General features: G+C 47.9%; 1 protein-coding gene and 1 long non-coding RNA gene across 4 annotated transcripts in view; one reads left to right on the forward strand and one right to left on the reverse strand.

Annotated features, from left to right (window-relative positions):
• The window catches only part of LOC146718038 (uncharacterized), a 33,495-nt gene extending 27,124 nt beyond the window's left edge, over positions 1 to 6,371 (forward strand). Inside the window, exon 5 of the long non-coding RNA XR_014921531.1 lies at positions 5,903 to 6,371. This is a non-coding gene — a long non-coding RNA (uncharacterized LOC146718038). The remainder of the gene's footprint in view (positions 1 to 5,902) is intronic.
• The window catches only part of znf536 (zinc finger protein 536), a 200,897-nt gene that overhangs the window by 46,836 nt on the left and 126,561 nt on the right, over positions 1 to 27,500 (reverse strand). For all 3 annotated transcript variants that reach the window (XM_085464240.1, XM_085464316.1, XM_085464396.1), the window contains 2 exons: positions 24,944 to 25,102; positions 15,716 to 17,464 (listed from right to left, as the gene is read on the reverse strand). In XM_085464240.1, the coding sequence (XP_085320366.1) occupies positions 15,716 to 17,464; positions 24,944 to 25,102 (1,908 nt within the window). The remainder of the gene's footprint in view (positions 1 to 15,715; positions 17,465 to 24,943; positions 25,103 to 27,500) is intronic.

A 27,500-nucleotide genomic window follows, 5' to 3' on the forward strand; every position in this document is an offset into this window, starting at 1 on the left:
AACGTTAAACATTATTCTAAAAACAAAAATTATTTAACAAGAGGAAATTCATTAAAATCAGACAATTTTATTTGACTTTCTGTGCTATTGATCTGAAATTGATTTATTATTGTTGCTGTGTGTTAAAAGCATAACCAGGGACCAGATCTGCAAATTAACTGTGGCTAAAAATCCTATATTTTCTTCAATAAATGTATTTAAATGCAGCGATGCTAATATGCTACGTTCTGCTTTACAAATAAACAAAATACAAATTTCATGTAAATAAAAAAAAAATACACATTTATTTGGATCTTTTATTATGAAAGGGTTAGAGGGGTAATACTCAGCTTCCTGCAGCCCGAGCTGATTGAAGTGATTTGGCCTCAGGTGTGAATCTGACACTGTGTCATCAGGACTCCCAGAATCAGGAACTCACAGTTTTTTCATTCTGATTTTTCTAAACTTTCACTTTTTATAAAGTGAAATATTAAAAAGATCATTATTACTGCATAATTATCACCTTTGTAAAATATTAATATACATATATTCACCCCAGCAGTGCAAATCATTAAAATAATTTCCAGCTGCATTGAAGAGATCGAAGAGCATTATTCAATAATAATAATAATAATAATAATAAGAGTAAATATTATATAATAATAAAAGTCACAGTTTCATCTCAAATGCATCACAGCAGCCATACATTGAAAACTGCTGCTGGTTTTTAAGCATGAAGAAAAAATATGAGCCGCCGCCGCCGCCCGCCATCACGCTGCGCTCGTCATCACAGAAAGCGGTCCTGAGCAGCACCTGAGTCCGCCATCCTCAGACCAACAAACGTGAGCCCACTCACACTGTGTTTGTTCACTGTGACACTCTGGAAGCTTCCAGAGGTTTGGAACACCCCCCGCCTCCCCGGGGTCACGACCCCGGTCTGGAGTCTTCTTTCAGCTCTTTGTCAGAAACACTCGTGATGGATTACTGCACGCTGCACACCATCCCGCCAATCAAACACACACCCCCCACCCCCCGTGTCCGTCCATGTGTCCCGAGTCCTGCTGGCGACTCGGGTGGAAGTGACGGGGCTCATGAGTGACATGCCTGAACACACACTCAGGGCACAGTGTGTGTGTTCATTATCTTCAGTAACACAGACTCAACTTCAAGTCACATATTCATCTTCTTCACCACCAACACCACCTCAGTGTGTGTGTCAGTAACACAACCAGCTGCTGCTCTGCATGACACACACACACACACACAGGGGACGAGGTCTGGTGGACATAAAGTGCTTAATGAGTTCAGTAATTACGTAGTCTGATCTCACATACAGGATTTAAGAGCTAACTATACACACTCTATAAATAAGTGTCACATGACAGCGGGACAGACGGACGGATAAATAGATTGATAGACACAGACCTTTTATTTGACTCGCATATTTCATCGCACGGCGACAAATAAAAACGTGACGTTTGTGTAAAATAAATTAATTTTGAAATTGTATTTGAGCATTTCGTGTTTTAATATCAATTAAAAAAAGATCTTTGTGGAATCAGGAAACTTCTGGAAAATAAAAGAAAGCCTTAAACTGAGCATGTGTGAGCTGCTCCTGGTTCCCATCAGAAGCTAAAACACAATAAAATAAATAAGGTTAATGATGGAGACGCTCCTTTAAGGAAGAAGGCTTCACTCGTGATCACGCACGTGTAATCTGAGTCTTTAAAGGTGAGCCGTCTCACTGCGGCACTTTTAGAAACGGTCTAATAAACCGGATCTTTGCTGCCCAGCGTAGGAGTTTCCCTCCCTGCTCCAGCAGCAGCTTCTCCTCCTCCCCCCGTACGCCGGGGCGCCCCTGTCGTTTGTGTGACTGTTGATCCTCGCAAAGAGGACAGATCAAATATTTCTCCTCCAGCGTACGAGGCTTTCCGCCGGGGCCTCGCAGATATGATGATTGGGGCTGATGGATGGACGGGGGCCCCGGGTTTTGAAGTCTGGAACAGACAGCGGTGGCTTTGATAGCCCCCGCTCCTCTCACACTGGATCACCAAAGAGACCGGGCAAGAAGAGAGGAGGAGGAGGGGGTGAAGGAGTGAGAGTGAGCGGGAACAAAAGCATCTGTGGAGTGGTCAGAGCTGGCGGCGGCAGCGACAGCCGCCATCACGGGCTGTTTGAAGTTTACACACGCACTCCCTCCTTCCTTCCCCAAAAGCTCTGTTTCCTCTGTCCTCGCTCCCACTTCCTCCTCGTAGCTGCGCTCCAGCCTCGCGTCTCGTGCCTCACCAGAAGAAGAGTTCGGCTTTAAGAGCCTCTAACAGCTCTAACTTTATAAAAACTCCCCGAATCGATGCCCCGCATCGATGCAGGCACGCCGAGAGAGGAACATTATTCCTAACCTTGTCAGCCGTGCTCTGAGAGCCGGCGAGGTTTCAGGAAACAGGAAAAACGTGCCGCCATAGAAACAGAGTTTAATGTTGTATTCTGTGCAGAAAGACGCGATCCTGCCGCCGTCTGCACCCACAGCCTGTGCAGGAGCGTCACTCTCATACCTGCTGACATCGCAGTGACCTCACAGCAGCCACGCTGCTGGTCACACGATGTCATTAAAAAGGCTCCACCAGCACAAACGCGGTCCAGCTCGGGTGAAGCTAGCACACAGCTAGCAGCTACGGCCGCCTGTGTCAGTCAAAGAGGCCACGCCCCTAATAAGGCCAACTTTATACAGGTGAGTTAAGAAGGGTAAACTTCCAACATTAGTATCAGGCTGTAAGGCACAGGCTCTGTATGACATCACAGCGAGCCAGGGGAAGAAAAACTGAGCGAAAGTGCGCGTTTGGATGTTAAGTCCAACCGCAACCCCGGCGCCATGCGACAGGAAGCTTAAAAAGGGTGGACACAGCTCCGGTCTGTGCGCGGCGCCGAGCTCTGATAGCGGCCGACACCAGACAGATGGCGTTTGTCGGGCCCGGAGAGCAAGAGTTAACCCGATCCCGCGCCCCCTCCCTCCAGCCCTCTCTTCTTTTTAAATGTCTCCCATATAAACAGATTTTGTTGCTGCTTAAAGTGGGCTCAAAATTAAAGCATATCGTTTTACACACATATTGCATGCATATTACGGAGCCCCAGCTGGTGGCAGGCTGCTCTTAAGAGCCATATGATTAAGTTAGAGGTTGGGGTATCCGATAAGATTGGAGCTCTCTGCATCTCTCTCTATCTCGCTGCCTATTTTACTGCAAACTTATTAAATGGAGGAAACGACATTATTTTTTTCTGAGTGTATGTGTAATTATTGTCACACACCTGTGACTCCCCGCCATCCACGACAGGGAAGAAGAGGAGGGATGATGAGGAGGGAGGAGGGGGAAGAAATGTCGTTGGGAGCAGCGGGAGTCCTCGTTTCAGGAAAAAAGGAGGAGGATAAAGAGGAGAGGAAAAACAAGAGAGCTTGTTAATCAGGCTCTTTCTGTCACTGGCTGAACACTGATATCCTAATGATTCACGCCGAGATGGTGACATCACGAGGGAGGATGACGGAGCGACGCGGAGGGGGGGTGACAGCCCCCCCAAAAAGGACAACTAGTTTAGCACAGACAAGATGACAGAAAGCACGAAATGTGAAAAAAGGAGACATAAACTGGGAAACGTCCCTCCGAATCTGTCGGCGCATTCCTCGCAAACAGGCGCTCGTTTAATTTGAACAGAATGTTTCCGAAGGAGCGCCGCGCTGGACGCTTTCCAGCCAACTTTGGATCCGTCGTGATTTTTTTCTCTCGGCAGACCACCCGGCTGTGATCCGATCCTCACAAGACAAAGGAAATTACCTATTAAGAGGGAGAGATGATCTTCCTTTAGCTGTGCTCCAACAAAGTGACTCACCATGCTGTAATTGTTTACCTTTGACTCGGCCCATAAGTCTCCCTGTTCTGCTGTAACTTAATATTTTGCAGCAGCAGCGCCGCCCTCAGCCTCTGCTCCTTCTTCTTCTTCTGTGTCTGCTGTAACAGGACAGATGTCATCGCCCCAAACAGTCTGAGTCACCGCACGCCTCCGCACCCCCGAGATATCAGCGAGGAGACCGAATCTTTGGCCGACACTCGCAGTCACGGCGGCTCGAGGCTAAGGGGCCACGCGGCCGGCGGCGGCGTGATGTGTTGAAATCGATGGGAGGGTGTGCGAGTTACGATTAATCACAAGCAAAGAAAAGAGGCTCAGCTGCGGAGGCCTCGCAAACATGGCCGTGGCCCGCAATACTCAGGTTCGAAGCGTTTTGCCGTCGATCAGCTCGTGCGTCTGCGGCGAACCGGCTTCCCCTCTGCCGAGAGGAGGAAACGGCCTGAGAGAGCGTGCGAGGCCTCATCCTCAGTTTTTTGGGTGTAGTGTGTTAATAGAAAGCAGATGGTTACAGATGCAGGGCCGAGTGCCTGCGATGACACATCTTTAATATTTTAGAGTGGTCTGTGCTGTAAATGTTGCAGCAGCTGTTTCCCAACACCGTAAATTTATGGCGTTTTTCGGTCCTCGCGTGTTGTGACTGACAGCTATTGGATTTACTGTAAATTACACAAATGAATATGGAAAAGCGATGAAAAAAGGCAGCGGCCGAATCGATGGCCGCGCGTTCTGCAGCCCGCTGATTATTCTCTTATTTTAGTTTGTGGGCAGCGGCTCGCGCTCGGCCCGACAACTGATATTCAAATGTAAAATGATCCTAAAATAATGAGACGGAGAGAAAGGTTGAGGGAGGAGGCAGCACAGATAAATGTATATTTGTTTTGTGTTTCTGCTTTAGCTTTAATGTCAGCGGCGAGGATAGAGGCTTTCTGCCGATGCTTTTGAATCGAGGCGATTGTCATCAATTCGCGTCTTGGCATTTAAGCCACCCTCTTCAAATATGAGCATTTGAAATGCAAATAAAGCTGCGTATATGCAGACAAATGAAAAGACACACCGCGGAGTGGGGAGAGCGTCTGACGACTTAACTTTTGACTGTTTTTATCGCCGCGCTTTGCCTTGTCAAACACTCCGCCGGCCTGCGAAGCGCCGCCGCGCCCCGATCACGCTTTTATTTGTAGTTTTGTTGGGCCGCTCGCAGACAGAGAGGAGCAGAAGAGCTGCTTTCATCCTGGCCTTGACTTCGCTGTTTGCGCCTCGTGGGATGTGTTCGATTAGGTCTTTTTTTTCTCCCAGTGAGAAAATATGATTCACATTTTTCCCCCTCTCTCCATCTCTCTGACGCTACAGTTATTTAAACATCAATAGCCATGCATCTTCTTTAGCACATACTCTTTCTAATATTGATATTTGTATATGATCATTACTTTTGGCCCTGCATGCTTTGATATACTGCGTCAGCTTCAATAGGTGTAGGATCCAATACTGCAGCCTCTGCATTCCCAAAAACCGATAGACTGTGTGAGCGAATCCACACTTTATACATCCAATAAAACACAGCGTCCTGCTCCGTCTTTGGGAATGTTTCACCGGACTCAATGAAAGGTTAATTAAGCTGCTTTTCCTCACTGCTGACGAAGATTTAGGTGATAATAATGTGTAACATTTGATTGGTTGGCAGCTGGTTTTGATGAGCATCTGGGTGGATTTTGTGACATTGTGGTGGAGCAGCCGAACGTATCGACGAATCCAGTCGCATCTTTCTTAAACATATTTCACATGCGTGCCTGGTTTTTAAGTCTTTTATTTAATTCCTTCTTTTTCAAATTAAAAGACCTCTACTGTGCAGTTTTGGTTCACAGGAACTCTTCTATGCAGGCTTTTATTGTGAAACATTTGCAGGAACTCTGACAGTCTGACAGTTCGCTCCTGTATTTTAGGACGGGTCCTGCTTTGCGAGGTGGAGACGCTCTTTCTTTGTGTCACACATGACCAGCTTGTTTTTGTTTGTTTTTGTCTTTGTGTGAAGGACGGGGAAGATTTATCAGACAGAAAAGTGGACGACGCAGCGACGGGCCCCGGATCCAGCTTAGCTCGACTACACAGAAGCTAAACTGGGCCCACGTCCGGCTTTACTGCAGAAAAACATTGCAGTTATCATTTTATAAGTATATGAAGTGATAAACTGATATCAGCTGTGACATCAATTCTAAAGTAATCGCTCTTTAGACCTATGACAGGCAGAAATCACTGCATTTCTCATTTTTATTTATATGTAATTCTTTATTAAATGTTTTGTTTGTTGACAGTAAAAAGAACTAAAGTTTAATTCAGTCATATATTGTATATAACTGTACATTGTAAGGCAGAGAAATAATACAGAGAAACTCGACACCCTATGAGCACCTGGCGACAGTGGGAAGGAAAAACTCCCATTGAACAGGAAGTAACCTCAGGCAGAAGCTCGGGGTGAGGTTTGTGGGCAGACAGGAGCTCGGAGCTGGACTGTAATGAATGGCGCCATTAGCTCGGTGTTAGCCTGTCAGCAGCTTGGATTTACACCCTATGATGGTAACCGTGGAGACGACGGGAAGCAGCGGGAGGAAAAGGTTTCAAAAACAGAATGTTTCAAACGTGTTAACATGAAGCTGCTGAGCATTTGATTGTTAACGAGCGGAGCTTCATCTTCTCGTTCACTGTCAGAGGACGCGGGGGGGGCCATAACCAGAACATTTTTATTGTTTTAAAAATGACAAACTGACGGCACAGATCCATTTTTACCCAAGAACAGCAGAGCAGACCGAGGAAGACGAACACGAGGAAGAGGACGATGTGATGGCGGGCGGGGGGGCTCGGCTACCTGCCGAGAGCCGGCGTCCAAACGGGAAGGTAATAACGACGCGAGAGCGGCTGTCTGCGAGCTGACGGCCGTGTTACAGAGAAGTCACGTAATTAAGGAACGCAGTCAGAGTTTTGTGAAAAGTGGCCGTCGCCGCTGGAGGAGGAACCGAGCGGTTTTAAGCGGCGCTTCAAACGCAGATAATGAGGAAGATGAAGAAGAAACAATAAACAGGAGAAATCAATCACACGGTTGAAATGAAAGAAGTCGTCCGGTCGGAGAAATGAGACACGTTTGGATGAGAAGCAGACTGGAGGGGTGGCGGAGGATGGGAGGTACTGATGGACGGATGGAGGGGAGGCGGAGGGTGGGCCACAGAAATAAACCAGCTCCCATCTGATGAGCAGCTTGTCCGTAATACTGAATCCCCGGCTCGTGCCAAGTCTGCTTCCTGATACAGAAACACGATAAGTGCCGATTTTTGAAAAGATTCCCCCCTCCGCCCCCGCCCCCATCCTCATTTGCCTTTTGGCCTGAAAACTCTCCTCATTGGTGGATATCAGGTGGCTGGTTTTCCTCGCTCTGCCCCCCCACGACATGATGATAAAGTGAAAAGAAGGGATAAAGACGAGCACGCGGTGGCGGCGCTCTCGGCCGGCAGCTACGGGACAGATGATGTGGCCATCTTGAGATCGTTTGTCATCTGTCGGCAGAGTTGACCTTGCAACGAATGCCGGCCGTCGCACTGATATGGTCTTTTATGGCGAGGAAACAGAGAGACGGAGGAGGATGGAGGGAGGGCTGTTGTTTTCAGTAATAAAGACAACATTTATGGCTTCCCCTCGCACCGCCAGTTAAAAGAGACACAAACATGGAAATCCATTATGGAACGCTTCTTAAAAGTGTGACCAATCCCTGTTCAGTCAATTAGAGTCTGGAGACTGAGAATATGATGTTTGTCTGTTTAGCCCCCGATGCATACAGATCAGCCGGGATTGGCTGATGGAGAGAGGCAGAGAGGGAAAGACGGAGGGCCGGCGTAGCCAAGCTCTGCTTATCTCTTTCTTCTGCCTTTTTTTCTCTTTTTGCTCCCAGATACAAAAGCATTAATGTGTGCAGCTATGTGCTTTGCCATTGTTCTGTGTTTAAATGCTTAAAAAGGTTGTTTGTGGAGCCGGCGGAGCGAGCGGCGTGTCCAAAAAAAGAGAAAAAAAAGCCTCTGCTTAAAAAGTTGCTCGGCGAAAGAAAAAATAGGCCGCATGAAAGCACAGCAGTTAATAAGAGTGGTTACCCAGAATGAACGGGGATGAGGTTTCACATTAAAAAAGATTTATCTTAAAGTATGGTGCTAATCCCTTCAGTTTTAATCCCCCCTCCTTCCCCTCGCCGCCCCCGGAGCAGCCCCTCACAGCACCCTTTTCATTCCATAATAAAAAACTATAAACCATAAAGTACTTACAATTTCTGGAAACTGGCAAATACACGGCGGCCTGATTTTACAAGGATTCCTGGCCAGTGAATCACAGAGCTCGAAGGACTCGTCTTTCTCACAACAGATTATTAGAAGGAAGTCGAGGGGCACGGTGGAGGGCAGCGAGGACGCCGCAGAAGAGGAGGAAACAGGAAGTGAGAGGAGGAAACAGGAGGGAAGAGGAGGAAATAGAAGGGAAGAGGAGGAAACAGGAGGGAAGAGGAGGAAATGGAAGGGAAGAGGAGGAAACAGGAGGGAAAAGGAAGAAAGAGGAGGGGAGAGTAGGAAACAGGAACAAACAGGAAAAAACAGGAGGAAGCAAGAAGAAACAGGAAGAAAGAGGAGGAGTGCATGTTCGAGATGACCTATTTAATGATCGCGGCGATGGCAGCAGTTCTGGTGATAGGTGGGGGGGGGGTTACAGGCTGGATGGATGCCTCTGTCCACTGCAAGCTGCTTGAACAAGGAAGCATATGGGTGCATGAGAACCTCAGCCCACTTCATGAATATTTGATTCATATTTCCTGTGTGCATGTGCGACAGACAGAGACAGAGAAAGGAAGGATATTTCCCCCTCTCTCACTCGTCATCACTAAAACTCACAAGGCTTACTTTGTGGCGTTTGAATCGTAATTGCCAATCCTGAATACAAATCTCTCAGCGCTAAACACGATGAGTGAAATCGAAATGACAAAATGAAGCTCGTATAACGGTGTAATCAAAGAGAGGTTCGGGGGGATTCTTCCGTAAGCAGTCAGAGCTGAGGATCAGGATCAGGGGCGGTTATTAGCCGGCCAGCGAACAAAGGCCCCAGTGTTGGAGGGCAGCGCGGCCTGAGCCCGTTACTGTACCTTTCAAAACGAATATGTAACCATATCTGTTTTAAAAGGCCGATTCATATTTCTGTGAATGCGGCGGGAAACTCGTTCCCATCTCTGCGCAGGCCCGGCCTTTTGTGCAAAGAGGGCCACATTAAATTTTGGTCATGAAGCAAAGCTTCTCCGGCTTTCCGACAGAACAACGGCGCTTATTGTGCCTTATTGTTACCGGGGCGACCGCAAAGGTCAGCGTGGGCGTGGCCGCGCACACACAAGGACGGCACTCACTGAAAATTGGGTTATATGTGATCAACTAAGTTATTAATCAGATTAAAATGGATTCCCTCCGCCTGCTGTTTAACCAGGCAGGAGGGAAAAAAGCGAAGGAATAAAGACGGCGAGAACAAACAGGCCAGTGTTTACTCGTGCACGGGCAGAGAAAGTCATCGTTTCGGAGGCTGAAGTCAGCGCCGGCGATGAGCGTTGATAAGGGGCGGCCCCGCCAGCGTGCACCCGGCCCGTCTAAAAGCATGTGCCCTTGCCACAGATGCCCCCTCGCTTCATCCAGGTAACCTCCCTAATCCTGATTAAATCACTGTAATTAGAATAAGCACTGTTCCTCCACCCCCATATTTCCCTAATAAAACAATGCAGCAGTTTAAATCCGGTGGCTGGGATTTGCAACGCAACAATGCAGTTTATATCCATCTCTGCTGAGGAATTAAGTGTATTTTCTAACTGCTAATGTTATAATGTTGCGGGCTTATTTGTCTCAGCGCTCGCTGCTCTTATTCTCATTCCCCCCGCGGTTTGTGCGATGTCTGTCTCACAACTTTTGTTTATTGGAGCCGTTTTTATTTGTTTGCGTTTGATGTCGAAATCAGGACGTTTTTTTTAGCGGCTGGTTAGGATCGTTCGTCACGACGGGAAATAATACGCGTTATTTGTCCTTAATTGCCACAGAGCGTTTCAAACACGGCAGCTCGCTGCCTGCGTGTCTGTACCTGTGTATACTTTTTGTTTTTATTAGTATCACTGCATGCCGCCATTGATGTGGAATAACACGGGAAATAAAAGTTGACATAGTTTCTTGATTTTCTTTATTTTTTTACCCCCACAGCCCCCTGTTTTCCTCTCCCTCTGCCTCGCTCTCTGTTGTTTTTTATATATCTGCGTTTTTCCTTGAAGTTGCTGCTGCATTGTCTCATTATGTGTCGACTAGCTGTGTAAGTGTAGTTATTATGCCTGTGTGTCTCTGCCTGCCGGTGCTCTCTCTCTCTGTCTCTCCCTCCGAGGATGAGGAGCTTTACGAGTACAACTCCTCTGAGGCGTCCTCTTCACATCTCCAGGGCGCCTGGGGAAGGCAACGCTGCATTCTTAAGAGGAGCAACTCAAACCGAACAAAGTCTACAGGAGTCAGGGAAGAAAAGAAACAAACAGCAAACTAACGAGATGGGAAGCAGAGATCATGTCAGATATATCGGGTTGGAAGGCCAATTTATAACCCATTGTTTCAACTTTTGCAATATTGAATACGATGCACACTACCGGGGGGGGGGGGGGGGGGGGGGGGATACAGAGTGCACATAAAAGCAGCTGGTTTGCACGTGAACACGCACGCGGGCACACACGTATGGATGGAGTGTGTAAATGCGATCTCCCACGCTGCCTCCGCTGCGTTCCCCGTCCTGTTTCTAAAATAATGAAGAGAATAATTGTCGCGCAAGTTTACGATCACCCGGCACTCGTCTCTGTTTCCTTATCAAGAGCAACTCCATCCCACCTCTCGCTCGCTGAACTTCCAGGAAAAACGCGCGGCCGCCGGCAGGAAGCGCTCTCGGAGAGGACCGGCTGACGAGCGGGGGAAATATTTTTAGAGCTATCACATCTGAGAGCGCGCAACAGGTCCCATCCATGCAGCCTGACAGCAGCTATTACCTTTAATTGCTCTTTGAAAAATACACTATTTGCACTTTTGGGTGACAAGGTGATAATGCACCTCTGCACAAGTTAAACCGGTAATGTAGACGCACGTGGGAAATGGCACCTCGCCTTCAGCAGCCGTCAGAGCTGTCATCTCTGCACACAATGAGAGCCCGGGGAGGCGTCTCACCAGCAGGCAGGCAGGCAGACAGGCCTCCAGATGGCTTAATCGCTGCAGGAGCCCCTGCCCTCCAGCAATCAGACAGACAGGCAGACAGACAGGAGGAAGAATCGCGGACTGTGGGAAAACGCAGGGAGGAGGGCGGTTCAGTCACTCGGACTGTGGTCAAACTCTGGTTGAAGTTCTAATCGGGTTAAACTGTTTACAAGAAGCCTCCAATTCAATTTGGCACAAATAAACGATTTAAGCAGACCGTCTGCTCCAGCAGTCGAACCCGAAACTCGCTTAACTGATGTCACAGCGTTGATTGTGACCCTCGCACAGCTGCACGGCTCTTGTTTGTGTGATGCCTCTCTTTAATTTTATCTTGTGTTATTGTCACTTTGTAAATTCTCTTGTTAAATAAAGGTCTTATTTTAATGTTTTGAAAAATCTGTAAATTAAAGATGGTAATAGTTCAAACCGGAGTCCCGGGCAGACCCAGGACACGCTGGAGAGATTATATCTGGGCTGGGAGCACCTCGGTGTCCCCCGGGTGAGCTGGAGGAGGTGGCCGGGGAGAGGGAGGTCCGCTCATGCCGCGACCCAAACCCAGATAAGGGATAGGTAGATCAAAAATTCTAACTAAGCATCAGAGAGGAGATTATAATGAGACAACTGAAGCTGCAGTTTCTCAAACGCCCACCGGAGGCTCCCATGGTGAACCAGTGAAATGATTCTCTGGCTCAGAGCTGAGCGAGCACTAAAGAAAGAGCAGCGGAAGGATCCAGATGTTTCCATGCTATAGATGCCCTCTGCTGTTAGGAAGCACTCTGAAGACTGGAAGCAAACACAGAAACACAAAGATGCTCCTCTGATTGTGTGTGTGCACCTGAAACAGGCTTTAAAGGCCGGCTTTGGACTTTTACTGCAAAAATGAATTAAATATAGCGACCAATAGCCCGCCTGTGTCCCCAGTATTGATAAATGAGTTCATAAGCACCATCTGCCCGTCCAGGACTGTCAGCTGTGAACCCTCAGCCTCACTTTTAAGTGTACAGAATAATTGCAGCGACACAGGTAAGCCACATGTCGGGCTCATTAGTGAACACAGGGGAGTCTAGCAGCAATGTGAACTGCTTTCCACGCGTGTGTGTGTCTGTGTGTGTGTGTGTTAAATACAAACAGCAACCAAATCCTGGTCATTAAACACCTGATAAGGACAGTATTATTGGCAATTACCACATTTTACATCACAAAAAGTTTGAAGTGTGTGTGAATGTTTGTGAGTGTTTGTCCACGTCAAAGCTGCCGGCGTTGCTCACGTATGTACGAGGGGTCTTTGGCATGTGTGCTGTGATGTCACCAGTGAGCGTGACCGAACACGCTCATCTCGCCGTGTGCCAGCGCGCTGTGAGGATGTGATCTCAACACTCACGGCGGAGGCACCTCTGACAGTAACCTGCATACGACCAGGAGGGCGCGCCTGCTCTGGACTGGCTCCTCCCACCTGGCAAACGTCTGCCACGACGTCTCAACAATTAGAAAGTCTGATGCAAATCTCAGTGTTGTTCAGACCAGCGGATGCCAGTGTTCTGGTGTGCTGGAATCATTTGTGTACCAGCGCAGAGGCCGACCACCTGAGGAGCAAAGAAACCTGCTTCAGCTTCACCGGGCATGTCAGCAGCGCGCCGCCCAGTCGTGTGCAGGAGAAGCTGGCCGGTGGTAACGCGGTGCCAAGCGAGCTAAAGAGGCACTTGGAAAGCCATCGTCTCTTCTGAGAGAAACTTGGCTCGTGGAAAGGACCAGAGCAGCCGCACCGCTCGCTGGCACGTGTCTAATAAGGTGACTGCAGCTCAGCGGCACGCAGGGAACAACGCAACGTCCAGACATCACAAATGTCCAAACATCCTACGATTAGAAGAGCCGACGGGCCGCTCCTGAAACTACACGCAGCTCGTTCTGTCAATCAGACAGGCGCGAACACAGGGCGGGGCTAGAGTTTCAGTCATCACGCCGCTCGGCTGGACTTCAGGTGACGTCACGCGGCTCCTTCACCGACAGCCGGCAGTTTCAGAGCGCGCCGAGCTGAACCTCTGAGTTTCCATCTGCAGCGAACACAAACAAACCGCAGCACTTCTGAGGAGAAGCACGGCGTGAGAGCGCTCAGAAAGCGGGAGTCACGGCTCTAATTGAGAACACACAGCACTCTCCTCTCTGCTTTCACTTCCATCCACTAACCGCCGGCTTCTGTAGCACACTTCTCCCGCAGTAAGAGGTGCTCAGCTCTGAGCTCTGCCATTTTCTTTCCTCAAATCCTAAACGTGCTCATCCAAGTCCTGCACTTTTATCAACACCTCCTCCTCTTCAGGTTGTCAGTCTCAGCCTTCTCAGGTCCACATGTCATATATTAGAGGAGCAGAGGTGGGCGGGCGGGGGGGGCTGAGGTAATGTAAGTAATACGATGTGAGGAGCATTGTTCGCAAGCAGCCGCAGCATGTACAGCACTGTTTGAATAATGTAATACTTCATGTTTGATAATGCATGGCTATAGATAGGTCTGCACTGCAGCCAAGTATTGATTGTGTTAAGCACATCTACAGTACAGCAAACGGTGCGGGTTCATGTCAATCTTTACACGGCGTACTGTACCTCAGTAACCAGATACCTCGGCTGACTGCAGAGACCTCGGGCCCACCGCTGCTCTTAATGACATTTATTGATAAATCCGATTCAGGAGGCGTGGCTTGTGCACGCAGCCGTCTACGTTTCTATCTGTTTCGTGTCAGAGCACGCGGAACCCTTTCCCCTCCTCCTCCGGGCATACTAATGAAGCGCCGGCCACTCCAGACGTGCGACGCGTGCCCCGCGACAGCTCACGCGCATTCAGGGCAGAATTTCGATATTAATGATTTATGCTGTATTTGCATACAAACCTAATGCAAACCCACTCCAGATAATCACATTCTGCCAGGTCTGAATTGAGTTTTTCGGACGTCTTTGCCACCCCCGCCTTCATCCTCAACAGTGGAACAGCGGCTCTGCTCTTCCAGCCACAGTTCCCCCCCCCAAACAAGACATGAGTGTTTTACAAGTGGACATATAACACAACTGTGCATTTCACCCAGAAGCGAGCGTGTCTGTTTTGTCTCCTCCACTTGCACAACAACAGCACGAGAAACTATCGCAGCGCATCCTGAAACAGTGGCCTTTGAACTCGGTCAGCATGAACTTTTCACGTGGTCACATTAGCCGAAGCACAGCTCTGTAGCTTCCCCAGCCCTCCGAACGTCTCTGCACTTTAGCTCTCCGTCCAGCTCTACGTGCATGTTTCAGTCAGAGCATCTTTAGCCGGGACGGGAGGCGAAGAATCACCTGGAGTAATGTCACACTCGGGACAACAATTCACTCGCTCACATTCACCACAACATGTCTCCATGTTACTCATGTTCCCTATAGTCTTTCACTCTTCTCTATGCTATCTTCGGTGCCATCCCAGAGATCTGCCGGGAAGTCGGACACACAATAACTTGTTTTTTTTTAATTACAATGAATGGCCGTCTCAGACGAGGACATATAAGAAAGGCCTTTGTTCCTCAGAGAAAGCCTTATCTATAAAGGTCGAGCATTCCTCGCTGCAGAGGGGCCAGCCCACATTTTGGACTAAACAATATGTAGGGCAATCTCTCACAAAGCCATTTCTCTTTTTAATGAAACATATACACTTGCATCGAGATATTCAGAGCCGTGTCCTGCCACAGATAACACCAGCAGCTGTTATTTTATTTATGTTTTATATTATTTTCTCTCTGCGTTTGATTGAAAAATGTTCCGTTCCTTTGTTCTCCAAACAAAGAAAAATATTCCTGATTGTTAATAATATTACGAGGGTCACACCGAGTCAAACCGACAGCAGCGGAGCAAAGTCATCCATCTCCGTCGTGTCTATAAGCCGGTTTTTTAAAGCTCAACACCAACACTGGCTTTTATTTTCTTCCTATAGAGACACTCAGAAGTACCAACCAGCCCTAAACAGAAGAGGAGCATTGTAAAAAAAGGAGAGAGAGTGAGAGAAAAAGACTTCCTTCTTCAGTCTCAAGGAGCGGCTATAACCTTAGCAGAATCATGAAAGTTGACAGTTCATTTTTCACAGGGTCATAGATCGACGAGTCTTATAAAGTAATGGGCTTTTGGGAGCCAGCTTTATGAGAGCTAAGATAGTTAAGAGACATGTGGAGGAGATGGCACGGGGAGCTGAGGTCCTGCTCTGACTCATCCAGGGTTATTCCCCCCATGCTGGGGAGCGAGAGGGAGGCGCTGCACTCCCAGTAATATAAACGTGTAATAAAGATTAATCTGTTGCTAGTCGCCGGCATGATAGCTTCTAAAGTTGCTTGAAATAAGGCTGAAATCACTTCAGAGCCAATCTCGAGACATTTAGTGAGTGCCTGAGATTCCTTTGTGGGTGTCAGGCAAAAACGTATACGTGTTAGTCTGCTGTGTTTGGTGTTGGTGCGCACGCACTGGTGGGAAAATTGGATTTGTGCTCATATTTGTCTTTTTTGGGGTCGCTTTCTGCTCGTGTGGCTGTCTTTTAATATTCTGAACCAGGAGGGGTTAAACACACTCACCAGGTGCGTCCGACCTCTTCATGCCCCCCGGGGGCGCCCCGCCCGCTCCACCGCCCAGGCCGTTGAACGCAGGGAGGCTGTCGTTGCTGTAGGCTCTCAGGACAGACAGCATGTTCATCTGCTGCTCCAGGTGGGTCTGCTGCTCCGCCTTCAACAGTCCTGGTGGACCTCCGGGGGTTAGGAGGCCCAAGCCCTGCTGCCACTGTTTCTCCAGCGGCAGAGTCTGGTTCTGGGGCGGAGGAACCAGAGAAAGTGGAGTCATGGCAGAGGACGGTGTCGCCATGGCCGCTCCGCTCCTCAGGGGCAGAGAGGAATCATCTTGGAGCTGTTTGGGACTTCCTTCTTCCTCTCTGTCCACGTCCATCTGCCCATCCTCGTCTCTTTCCTCCTCTTCTTCAGCCACTCCTCCCTCCTCCTCGTCTTCGTCAGAGTGGTTTTGCTGCCGTCTCTTGGGTGTGGTCGATGGGGTCTCGTTGGTGCTGCGCACGCCGGTTTTTCCAGCCTCGTCTTCAGATCCAACTTGGTCATCTTCAGCATCTCCACAGGAGCCCCTGTCGCCCATCTGGTCAGGGCCGGCTGAAGAGGCCCCTCCGAAGACCTGGCTGGGCAGGTCCAGACCGTGGTCTGCTTGGGCTATGTACCCCTGAATGCCCTGACTGACTCTTGGGGATCCATCATACAAGCCGCCAAACCTTCTGTAGAATTCACTCTGGAAGGGGTTATATGGCTGCTCCATGTGGTTATTCCAGCCTCCCTGGCCTTTTTCTCCATCTCTGTCTCCATCTCTCTCCGGGGCCACGCCCGAGGCCTTGGTGTTGGAGGAGTGAAGGGTGGAGGTGGTCGGAGAACCCTCTCGGTGAGCGTCCTTGCCTGCGTCGGCGTGCTGCAGAGGGGCTTTGCCCAGGTGGTTGGCCTGGAGGTGCAGAGCCATGAGCTCCAATGAGGAAGTGGAGAAGGAGCAGAAGAGGCATCCGTGCCACACCACGTTATCGTGAATGGTGACGGAGGTGCCAGGGAGTGATCCGGATGCAGACTCGGGTCGGACCGACACAGACAGATCGAGCGGTTCGTACTGGGACCCGGGTTTGCCCGGCTCCGAGTTTTGTTTGGGTTCAGGCTTCTCCTCTCTGTCCTGCTCCCCGGAGGCGGCCCTCTTGGCTTTGGGCTCACCGTTGTCATGGTAGCGCTGGGCCTGGAGCTGGGCTGGACTCTGGCTGTCCTTCACATCCTTCTTCATGGAGCTGAGGACAAAGTTGTCCATGAAAGCCTGGAGAGAACCCTGAAAGTGGACTCCGTTTCCCATCATGCTTTGGTAAGCCCGGCTTAGGTCAGAGAAGCTGGCGGCGGCGCCGTCCGCGGAGACTATGGTGGAAGGTCCATCGGCAGTCTTCGTGTTCTCAGCTGAAGAGGCGGAGTCAAAGCGGCGGTCCCCACAGTCACGATCCCGGTTGTGAGAGGACACGATGGGAGCCGATGCCCACTGATGCGGCAGCAGCGGCCCTGCTCTGAAGTCCAGGTTGGGGGGCATGCTTTTGAAAACATTACGGAGGACGTCCGGTCGGGCAAAGATGCCTCCGCCCGTCTTCCCATGATCCTCTTTGTGGTCAGAAGAAGGGGTGTGGCCAGAGGAGGAGCCTGACGTGGTGGAGCCGTTCTGACGTTCGCGGTGGTGGCGCTCCAGGTGGTACTTGAGACTGGCAGACTGGGTGCCGGCGTAGTCACAATGAGGGCAGCGGTAGGGTTTCTCTCCTGAGAGGGCGGGAAAGAAAGAGAGCGAGAGAAACAGTAAAACAGTGAATAATTAACCTGCTTATTACATCGACTGGATATCAAAATCTATTTATTGGAGCAGGGAATGTGGGCCCGAGGGTCATGTAACCTCCCTGAACAAAGAAAATTAGGTCACATGAAGTGACAAAAAAGACATGCATTTCATTAACTACGATAAAGAAGAGGAAGTATTTAATTCCTGAAAAAGGAGATTTTAAAAAGTAGCACAGAATGAAACACAAAGTGATAATGAAGACGATTGTGCATTCAACCAACACTTGCATGTCTTTTCTCTTCCAGTCGTCGGCTCGGCTCCACTTGATGTGTGTGTATTGGGACGGGGGTGGGGTGTGGGGGGTGTGGAGTAGGCATCTGAATATGGGTCGATCCAGCTCCGCCAAGTGAGCCATCACTCATATCAACACCATAAAAACATTTCACCATATGGTGCTTTCAGTCCACTACAAGACATAATATTTTCAGCTGACAACAGAAGTGTCTCGATGCGATGTGCGCGGGCCTGCGGCCGGGCTCGCGGCGAGTTCCCGTGCACGCACGTGCAGCGGGGTCATCGTGCCTCCGTTCTGGCCCGCGCCGTTGCCGATGACGGCGCTGCTTCTCGGACATCGTCCTTTTTTTTGCACTTTGTCAGGAGGAGCATACATCAGGCGTGGCTCAGCGCGCGGCCCCCCGCCACACAATACGGATGCCGCAAAAAACACGAAGCCGGCGACATATGTGAAGCACACGCTGGATGTGGTGAAGCCTCGCGATGAAGAACAATATGATTCAGTACAGATCAAAGCGATTTACACTACAGCAAAAGGGGGGTGAATCTGCTGTGTAACATTTACATATGTTTATTTATGCTGCGCATCCATATTCATGAATATTCCTGATAATGCTATAACACCAACACTATTCTGCCAGAAGTGGATCTTCCATTGGAAAGATGTTGAAATAGAACACATCCTGCGAGCAATTATAATAGGCTTGGAGTCGGAGCCAGATTTGGATTCATTAAACAATGAACAGAGAGGCAAAAACGCTAAGCTCGATTTTCCCCCCTTTTCAATATACACATATAAAAGTTCCCACAGTGGTATTTGTGCACGCACGGCTGGAAAAGAAATAAAAAATGTTTTGCATGCACGTTCTCTATACAGTATATGCCAATAAAATGTTTAGATTATACACATGGAAACCATTTTATAAAGGAAAAGAAGGCATTGTTACGCAAGGCTGGTTTGAATGATTTAAGTCGGGCTGTGTAGTAAATCATGGATATAATTAGCAAATGGCATACTGCTCAAGTAATTTATCATTATTTAGAGGGCACCATTCCAGAAAAAGACTCTGCGATCTGCAGACCTACTGCAGAGTTCTCAAATAAAGGGCCACAAACAGCAACTCAATAGAATATTGATACAGCAGAGAAAAGAATAGGAGGCTATACAAAAGAAAATTGAAGGTGGAAATACTAAAGAGAGCAGAGAGGAGGGAAAAGAGAGCATGCAGAGCTGCAGATAACCCTGACTACAGGCAGAAAGACAGCGATTTGATATCTTTTCTCTTACAGCAGAGTGTCTGTGAAGCATAGAGTATATTTAAAATAAACCATACGAGATGAGCTTTTAACCCAATAAGTGCTTCTCCTGTGAGCTGCCGAACAGAGGCTCGGCGCTGATTTAATAAGGAAACGTCCCTGATGCAAATGATCATTCTCGATTCCTCTAACTGGACAAAATGATATTCTAGGAGCCAAATTAGACAGAAATTAGACTGATCTGATTTTTTTCTCCCTTTCCTTATAAGAGGTTGTTAATGTTCACGTGGGGGGGAAATAAAGATGAATGTGCATATCTAAGATGAGAATGAAAAGCAGAGGCAGTTGCGTGTTTGACACCGTCCTCTGATGTTTACGGACGAAGGCAAACTGAAATGAATGCCGATGCCCTGCGAGAGCGCTCGCTTTGTGCCCGTTTTTCCATTAAAGCTGAGCATTTTTAAATATCTGGAGCAAGTGAGACAGACGACATGTCTGCGTGTGTGTGTGTCTGTTTGCCATTTGGAATGTGTGAGAACACATGTTTATGCATGCATGTCAGCCTGAGCCTCTGTGTGTGTCTGTGTGTGTGTGTCTTAGAGGGCCATTTGGACTGGCTAAGACATCTGCTCCATCATACGTCAGGGGCCTGGTGTGACATCTGGGGAATATACTGTATCCTGCCTTGCAACATTACACACAATTTACTGCTAAAGGTCATTATGTACCCGTTAATCCACTTTTAATTGATATCAGCGCAAACAGCACAACCTCCCAGCCACATGACAGATCGCTGCCGCCACAAAACCAGGAAATTGCAGGAGTTAAAAATAGAACGGTAAACTTTTCGCTGCTGTCTGTCTGCTCTTTGTTGAGCCGCTGTGGACACGCTGACCTTGACGGAGGTGAACGATAAGAAGCAGACCCTTCACTCGACACAACCTCTGCGCTTATAAATCCTCCTCCTCTTCCTGAGGTCCTCCACAGCGTGTTTGCACTTCATGTTGCTGCACGGATTTCATCTGGCTTCGTGTGAATTATGACAGCACCATAGAAACAAGTAAAGATAAATACCCCAGCCCTGTACAGAGGGGCAATTAAAATGGTTTAATAGATATGACATACTGGAAGATGAATTTCCATTTGGCTTCGAGGATGGAAATAAATGTAAAAACCAGCGGTTGAGATGTTTGAGGGACTGAAAAACACACGGAGCTGTTTTAAATATATCTGATGGTTATACAGCGGGTCAGATATGAAGTGGCAGCACAGACCGTCACTTTAGTAACTCCAGAAATCCCAGAGAGAGCACAAACAGCATCACTGGGTAAAAAAACAGAAACTGAACTGGTAATTTTTTTGCCAGTATATTCTCTGTTTTTAGACCAAAGTTCCCGTAAAGATGGAAGATTATTCAATGTGTGGTTAAAAAATACAGCAAAATAAGAATTTTTCACAGGAAATTACGTTTGTTTTGGTTTTTTTAATGGTATATTTTACAATATTTTTACTGATTTTTTTTTGTGTCAACCAGACACATAATTCAAAAAAGATGAAATTACTGAAACTGTGTAATTACAAAACAAACCGCAGTTTTCGTCAAATCTGAGGAGCACAAAGTACATTCGTGGTAAACATTGATAAGGTTTAGTCGGCTAACACGATCAGAATAATAAAAAAAGATTTAAACTTGAAAACTATTCACACATACGTGCTTTAAAAAGGATCCGGCTGTTTTCCATAAACTGCAGCTTTGTTGTTGTTTGCTTTTTCAAATATTTCTTAATGCAGTGCGTTAACTGTGGAGCTAAACACTGAGGTTTACCACATCAGTGCAGTCCACACCTCTGAAAACACACGTGGTTAAAAACAAATATCTGTGCTGTTTTCCATAAACACAGAAAACATTTTAGAAATCTGAACAAAAATACTGCAGGTCTTGTTACCAAAGAAATAATTTTATATTTCTAACATCTCGACAGTTTACCTGAACCGTATTAGATTAATTAGAAAGAAGATTCATATGTGACACAAATAGTGGCTAAGCCTCAAAGGAAGCTGTTTTGTGTTTATATTTAAACATTATCACAGCTCTCATTTTTCATAAACCACTGATGGAATATGATGCAACAGAACCAGTTTGAACTGGGTTAAAGACCTCCCTCCGACTTTCAAATGTGAACGTTTTTTTCTTTTAACTTTTATTCATGTGAGAGCATACTGTGTTGGAAAATGATCGTTACTCTGGCTGCGGTAATCAGGGTTAAAGTTAGTCTTGTCAGGGTAATCAGGCTAACGGTTACAGTGGCCAGTGGTATTCAGAGTTATAGTGTACCTGATACATGAGGGTGTCGGGGCTATAGTAGTTTACATGGTGGTATCAGGTTTAGTTAGTTAGTGGGCACGGTGGTAATCAGGGTTGTAGTTAGTGTACATAACCCTGATACATGGGGGTAATCAGGGTTGTAGTTAGGGTGGAACGCGAGAACCAGTGTTGACTGGAAATGGCTGGAGCTTCCAAAGCTCACACTGGCCAGTGCTCAGGTGTTTGCACCACCCATGTCACATCACAAGGTTGGGTTACTGGGAAAACAGTTCTTCCTGTGTGCTCGTTGCTAACAGTTGTTCGGCAGCTGCGTGTACGGATTTAAACCCTTAGAAAATGAACTCTTATTGGATGACGTAGTTATTTAATTAATGATTTCACTCTTCTTTTATTTGATTTTTATTTATATCTCATGTAATTTTATTTTACAGTTCCAATGTACAGCACTTTGTGTCAGCTGTGGTTGTTTTAAAGTGCTTTATAAATAAAGTTGATGATGATGATGATGACGAACAGGAAATACAGTTTTATAAATGCTTATTCTGTGATGAAAGGTGCAGACCCAAACATCACGATGTTACCAGAGAAAGGGTAAAGAGGCTCACTGGGATAGGATACGACCTCAAACAGACGACATGGTCAGTATTACAGAAATGTTTCACACGTTGGGCTAAATTCTAAAATTTGCGGCAGGAAATTCCAAAACTGTCCCACTCCTCTTTAATTCCCCCTTCAAGAAGAGCCGTTGCTGTGAAGTTCCTGCTCGACAGAGGCAGGAAATGCAGCGACAAAAGAAAATGTATGAGAGATAGAAGGAAGAGGAAGACGAGGGCTCAGGGGAGCGAGAGGAATGGAGACGGAGATCACAGGTCCCTCCTGATTCATCCTGATTACAAGGTTAGGTTAAGGTTAAGTGACACAGGCGAGTCCTGTCTCTCCTCCTCCTCCTCCCTCTGCTCATTTATAGGTGAGCCGGGACTCTTATTGGTTATGTGGCCCTGCCTGAAGTTATGTGTGGCTATTGTCAAGAGCGAGGACCTTTTTATTTTTTACACACAGCTGCTTACTGCTAAATAGTGCCTTGTCCAGAAGGGGACAATCTGGGCCTCTAATTGCTGTCACTGAAGCCTAGATTCATTATGTGACTTTCCCATTAAAATGTGAGCATTAATTTGTATAATGAAATATCACCCTCTGCAGTGTGTTCATTAGCTCTGGCCCCACACTGTAGTGCCACAGCCGCACAATGTTAGCTACCTAGAAAACTGTGGTTAATTTTGCTAATGGATATTTTCCCACTCACTGTTCAAGAGGAAATTAATACTGTAACATTAGCTCTTTAACTTTTGGAGAAATTTAAATTCACTTCATTCCTTTCAAGCTGGTGTTAGTCGCTCATTAATCTCTGCGTTGCGTCGCATAATGCTGCCTCGACCAGGCTCGGTAAGCAACTCCATTGTGTCACTCACATTACATTAGACGGAGGAGAGCTCGCCTGTCAGCTGTGAATCTGCCCGCATTGTCACCAGAGCGCAGAGAGGATCTTTAGCCGCTGTAAAAGTCATCTCGTGGATGTAATCAGGATGTCACAGCGGAGCTGGTACGATTAGGTTATAGGAGTGATTTAAAGGCCACATGTTGGGGATGCATCTAGCTCTTTTTCTCCCCGCGTTGCGTCTAAGCTCGACGGGCACGCGTCCAAGGATACATTCCACCCAAAAAAGACAACATCCCCGCTAACCCTTCTCACATTTGTCCCCAGGTGGAGGCTCCAAGCGAGGCCTTTAATTTTACTGTCTGTTTGAGATACGAAAGGACGAAAATAAAACGTACTGTGGATTCAGTCAGACCGGCCGAGGGCTCCGCTTCCTCTGCGATAAAATACGGGCCTCACGGGGATCATTACTACTCTACTCAAAGCAGACATAACTCAGGTCTCTCAGCAGCAGGTAACACAGAAGCAGCAGCAAGTGGAGGGGAGGTTGGCCTCGAGGTGACCTGGTTGTGTTTAGAGACCTTAAAGCGTCGCAGTCCGACCACCCGTAAAAAGTCAGTAAAGGCATGGAAGTCGTGATATTTTCAGAGCTACTGCAGTCTGACAGTAAAAGCATTCGATCAGATATCTGCTCAGTTCACGCAGTAAGTCAGAGGACTGTATAAGAGTCTGATGCATCGTCAGGTCTGAAAAGTGAGTCTGAAGCTTGCATTCTCTCTGCTGTCCAGCAGGGGGCGACTCCCATGAAGTCTGATTGGATAGAAGCCTGTGAGAAAAAGCACATCCTGTGTCCTCAGTGAACTCGCCGGTTTCAGGTCTGACCCAATAAAGCAGGACGCTCGTGTTTGGTCCGTCACGCAGGATGCAGGGGAGGATGGCGTGTGACTGACGTGGAGTTATTACCGTGTTCTGGGGACCCAAGTGAGCTTAAGGGTTAATGCTGTAATGCTGAATTAGCAGAACAACATGGCATAAAGCAGCTTTGTTCCGGCAGCATCAGTCACAGGAACAACTCGCAGTTTTTCATAGGAGGTCTTTATTACTACGATCGATCTCGCTCTTCTTTATGTGGGATTATGCTTGCGTGGATAGCCAAAGTGGTCCAGAGAGGACTCTCGTTTGGAAGACCTCGGGTGAATAATAACGCTGAGCTGTCCACAGTGTTTGGAAGCTGAGGAGCTGAGAGGCAGGAAACACCTGAGAAACTTTAGCCAGGTGTCCTTGTGGTAAGGTGTCCTCTGCACAGTCTGAATGTGACTTTAACCTGGATAGTCAGTGGGGCGTTCGTACCTCGCAGAGGGTTAGCGCCCTGGCTCCTGTCCACGGTCCACATCATTACTCTGACCGAAAACAACCGGGGGGACGGCGCCGCTCCGAGGGTTAGCACACCCGCCCGAAACATAAAGCTAAATCTATTCGACACACGGTCTCACGAACATCCCTGCGAACGGTGGACAGGCCGGCTTTGTTTTGCCTCGAAAGTTATTGAGAGTTAGAGAGTGTGAAATTGCCCTCTGAGTGATGTCATTGGAGGACACTGAACCCTTGTTGTGTTAATTAGAGCTCAATGAAATGATGAGCAGGAAAAAAAGTGGAATAACAATGGCCTTAAGCCTAAATGAGGGACACTGAGAGGAAGTGCACGCTCGCCAGCAGTTTCCTTAATTTGGATTTATGTGAGTCTGAAGGAAACGTGCTCAAATCCAGCAGCTGATAACACGGAGCCTCTGGGATTAGATCCCACGGACAGAGACAGATTAGGACCGAGGCAGGCCTGCTAGACCTGACACTGCTGAACTGGGATGACTGGGTTTGTGACGGCCTGTACTCTGTTCCTTTCTTTCTTTGTCTTCTTCCCGCATCGATGTTCAAACTGATAGATTATCGATGGATCTGCGTCCTCTCCATCACAGAGGGAGACTGACTCCAGCGAGCCGATATTCAGAAACCAATATGTCAGCCTGAGCCCAGAAGAAATGTCAGAACAAGCGCTGAAGTAAATTTTGCATGAAGTCCAATAAATGTTTCATAGCTGCAGAGACGCAGAGCAGGCGGGGGGTGTGCGGGTGGGTGGAGGGTGGAGGCACTGACCTGTGTGTATCCGCAGGTGGACCTTCAGGTGATGGGAGGTGCGGAAGGACTTGCCGCAGTAAGGGCAGTCCTTGGAGGACGAGCCCAGGGAGCGCTCTCGATGCTGGGGCAGAGGCGGCTGGATGCTCCCCGCTGTCTTCACCAAGTCCTCGCCAACATCTGGAGCACACACACACACACACACACACACGAGGAGGGGAAGACAAATGGAAGGCGTGTTGAGTGCCAGCCCTGCACACATCACATCATAACACAACACATTCTTCCTCTTTGTCCCTCGTTTCCTGCGCTCGGTGTGCGAACGCCACACAAAGTCAAACGCATCAAACGAGTTCACGGACCGCGCTGTTTTCCTCCTGACAGAACGCTGACAGTTCATAAGCTTTCTTCAGAAACACCCCCCCATAACCTGTTTTTCTTTTTTTATCCTGGCTGCTGTCGTCGCTCGCGTTAAGCTAATGCTGGAGTGCAGTGAGAATTAACAATGCAAACTGAGACAGAAGAAAAGAGGGAGAGGGCCGCGTTTGGCTTCGTCAGCATCGCAGGATATCCTCGCATCTCTTGCTGCGACCCGATTTTGACAGGTAGCTGTCAGAGATATGATAGGGTGATAACAGTTTTGACCCCGCCCTCCGCCACTTCCTCCGCACGCCAAAAAAACGATGATGCACAGTTTAGTGCAACAGCAGTCTGTTATCAACGCGATCACCCCCCGAACGCAAATCTAAAGATGAGTGACGACAACCTGGGAATGTGTTGACAGCAGCATAATCTGAGGTGAGGGTGTCGGCGTCACGCTGCACACGCCGGCCTCGCCGCGCTGATTTGCCGTGTTTAAAGGCCGGGAGAAGAAACGCATCAGAGAAAAATATACAACAGATACTTGATAAATATCTGGAAGCTGTAAAATTAAAAATATCCTTTCTGGTTCTGCACAATTTGGTGGACGTCGCCGTGCGGGAGGTTCAACGCGAGATCTCACAGCAAAATGCCCAAATTCATTTCCTGCTTTTGTTCTGGAGCTTTTTTTATGTTTTCTTTAATTACGGGACGGCTGCAGGACTCATTCATCTGATCTCTGCGGGCTTCCATCACACTTTAGAACTTAAATATGCTCAGTATTTAAATACACACTCAAACAATCAGCAGCATTACATTCGTTCAAATTTCTTCTTTAAAACATCTCATGAATCCCTGCACGTGCTCAAAATAAGGACACTGGCCTAAATTCATTTATTGTGTTTCACAATAATAAAAATGAAAGAAATAAAAAACTAAAATGAGAAAAATATCTCCACTCATTAACAAATATAGTGCAGTTCATTTAATTTTTATATAGTTTATGTGCAAAACAGCATTTGATGTTTTCTTTGTGCTCTCATGGTGACGGCAAAGCTCTGACTAACAGTCAAAGAGCTTCCTGCGGTGCCTCAGAGAGGGATCTGACTCTGGCCTCACGAACAACCACGCAGGTGGAACTTCATCCACACACACGCCCTCAGGCTCTGACGATCTTCAGCAGGACACACAGTGAATTAACCTGAAACTGAGACAGCTGTGAACCGTTGGGACGTCTGTTGCGCTCGCACCAGCAGATCTGGTCTCTGTAACAGCCCGGAAAGACGTCCGCGGACGTCCTCCGGCAGCTTTGCCTCATGAATCCGCTCGTCAAAGCTCGAACCCGACGTTTCACAGGACGCGGCGGATCATGCCGGGTCCGGTGGCGCCTTTGTGTACGGGCAGGCTAACATGGCCTAGACCAACGCTGAACTGTTCGCCATTCAGCAGAAAGTAAGTGTTATTTATTTTCTGTGCCGCACACGATTGGGCGTGTGTGCGGGGGAAGGCGGGGGGGCAGAAAGAAAGAGGAAGAATCAAACCCACGGAGGCACCCACGGGAGCACAATGAGGAGCAGTCGCTAACAGGAGCCTAATCTTTTCTTTTCTGCGGCTCCCCCCTCCTCCTCCTCCTCTGTCGGGGAGTCAAATAAGGTTTACAGAATGGAAAGACCCAAGTCAGCAAGTCCTCTTCCACACTGACACTAAACACACGAGTCCATCCAGCCTCGCCGCTATCAGGCTGAAGCCTATTTATCACAGCAGGAAGTGAAAGGCGACCTAAATGTAAGTCTGTGAGGGACAATACGCCGTCATCGCCGCTCTGCACGGCGGGACGGTTTCATTCAGCGTACAGTAAGAGGAGAGGGGGGCAGGGCGAGGGCCGAGAGGCAGATGTTTAACTTCTGCAGCACCGACGAGTCCAATCGAATCTGTGGAGAACTAAAAGAACATCTGCAGGAAATTTACAGCATTGAGCGGAATTATTTCAGGCACCACTTTGTTTGTTTCGTGGAAATTATTTCATTTCCACACAGAAAACCTCCCCGAAAAGTCGACATCTACTCAAATACAACAGAGGATGACTATAAATATATGTTTTTGTATTTTATTTAATGCTCCCTGCTGAGTCAGCTTTCACACACACAGGATTTAATGCTTCCTGCGCTCACACGTGAGAGGAATGAGGCGCCACGATCGTTCAGACTTTCAGATGGAG

This window comes from Copadichromis virginalis, linkage group LG1, assembly GCF_057382275.1.
Source record: "Copadichromis virginalis isolate Kocher_CV1m ecotype Utaka linkage group LG1, C_Virginalis_male_GT1.1, whole genome shotgun sequence".
NCBI classification, from domain to species: domain Eukaryota; kingdom Metazoa; phylum Chordata; class Actinopteri; order Cichliformes; family Cichlidae; genus Copadichromis; species Copadichromis virginalis.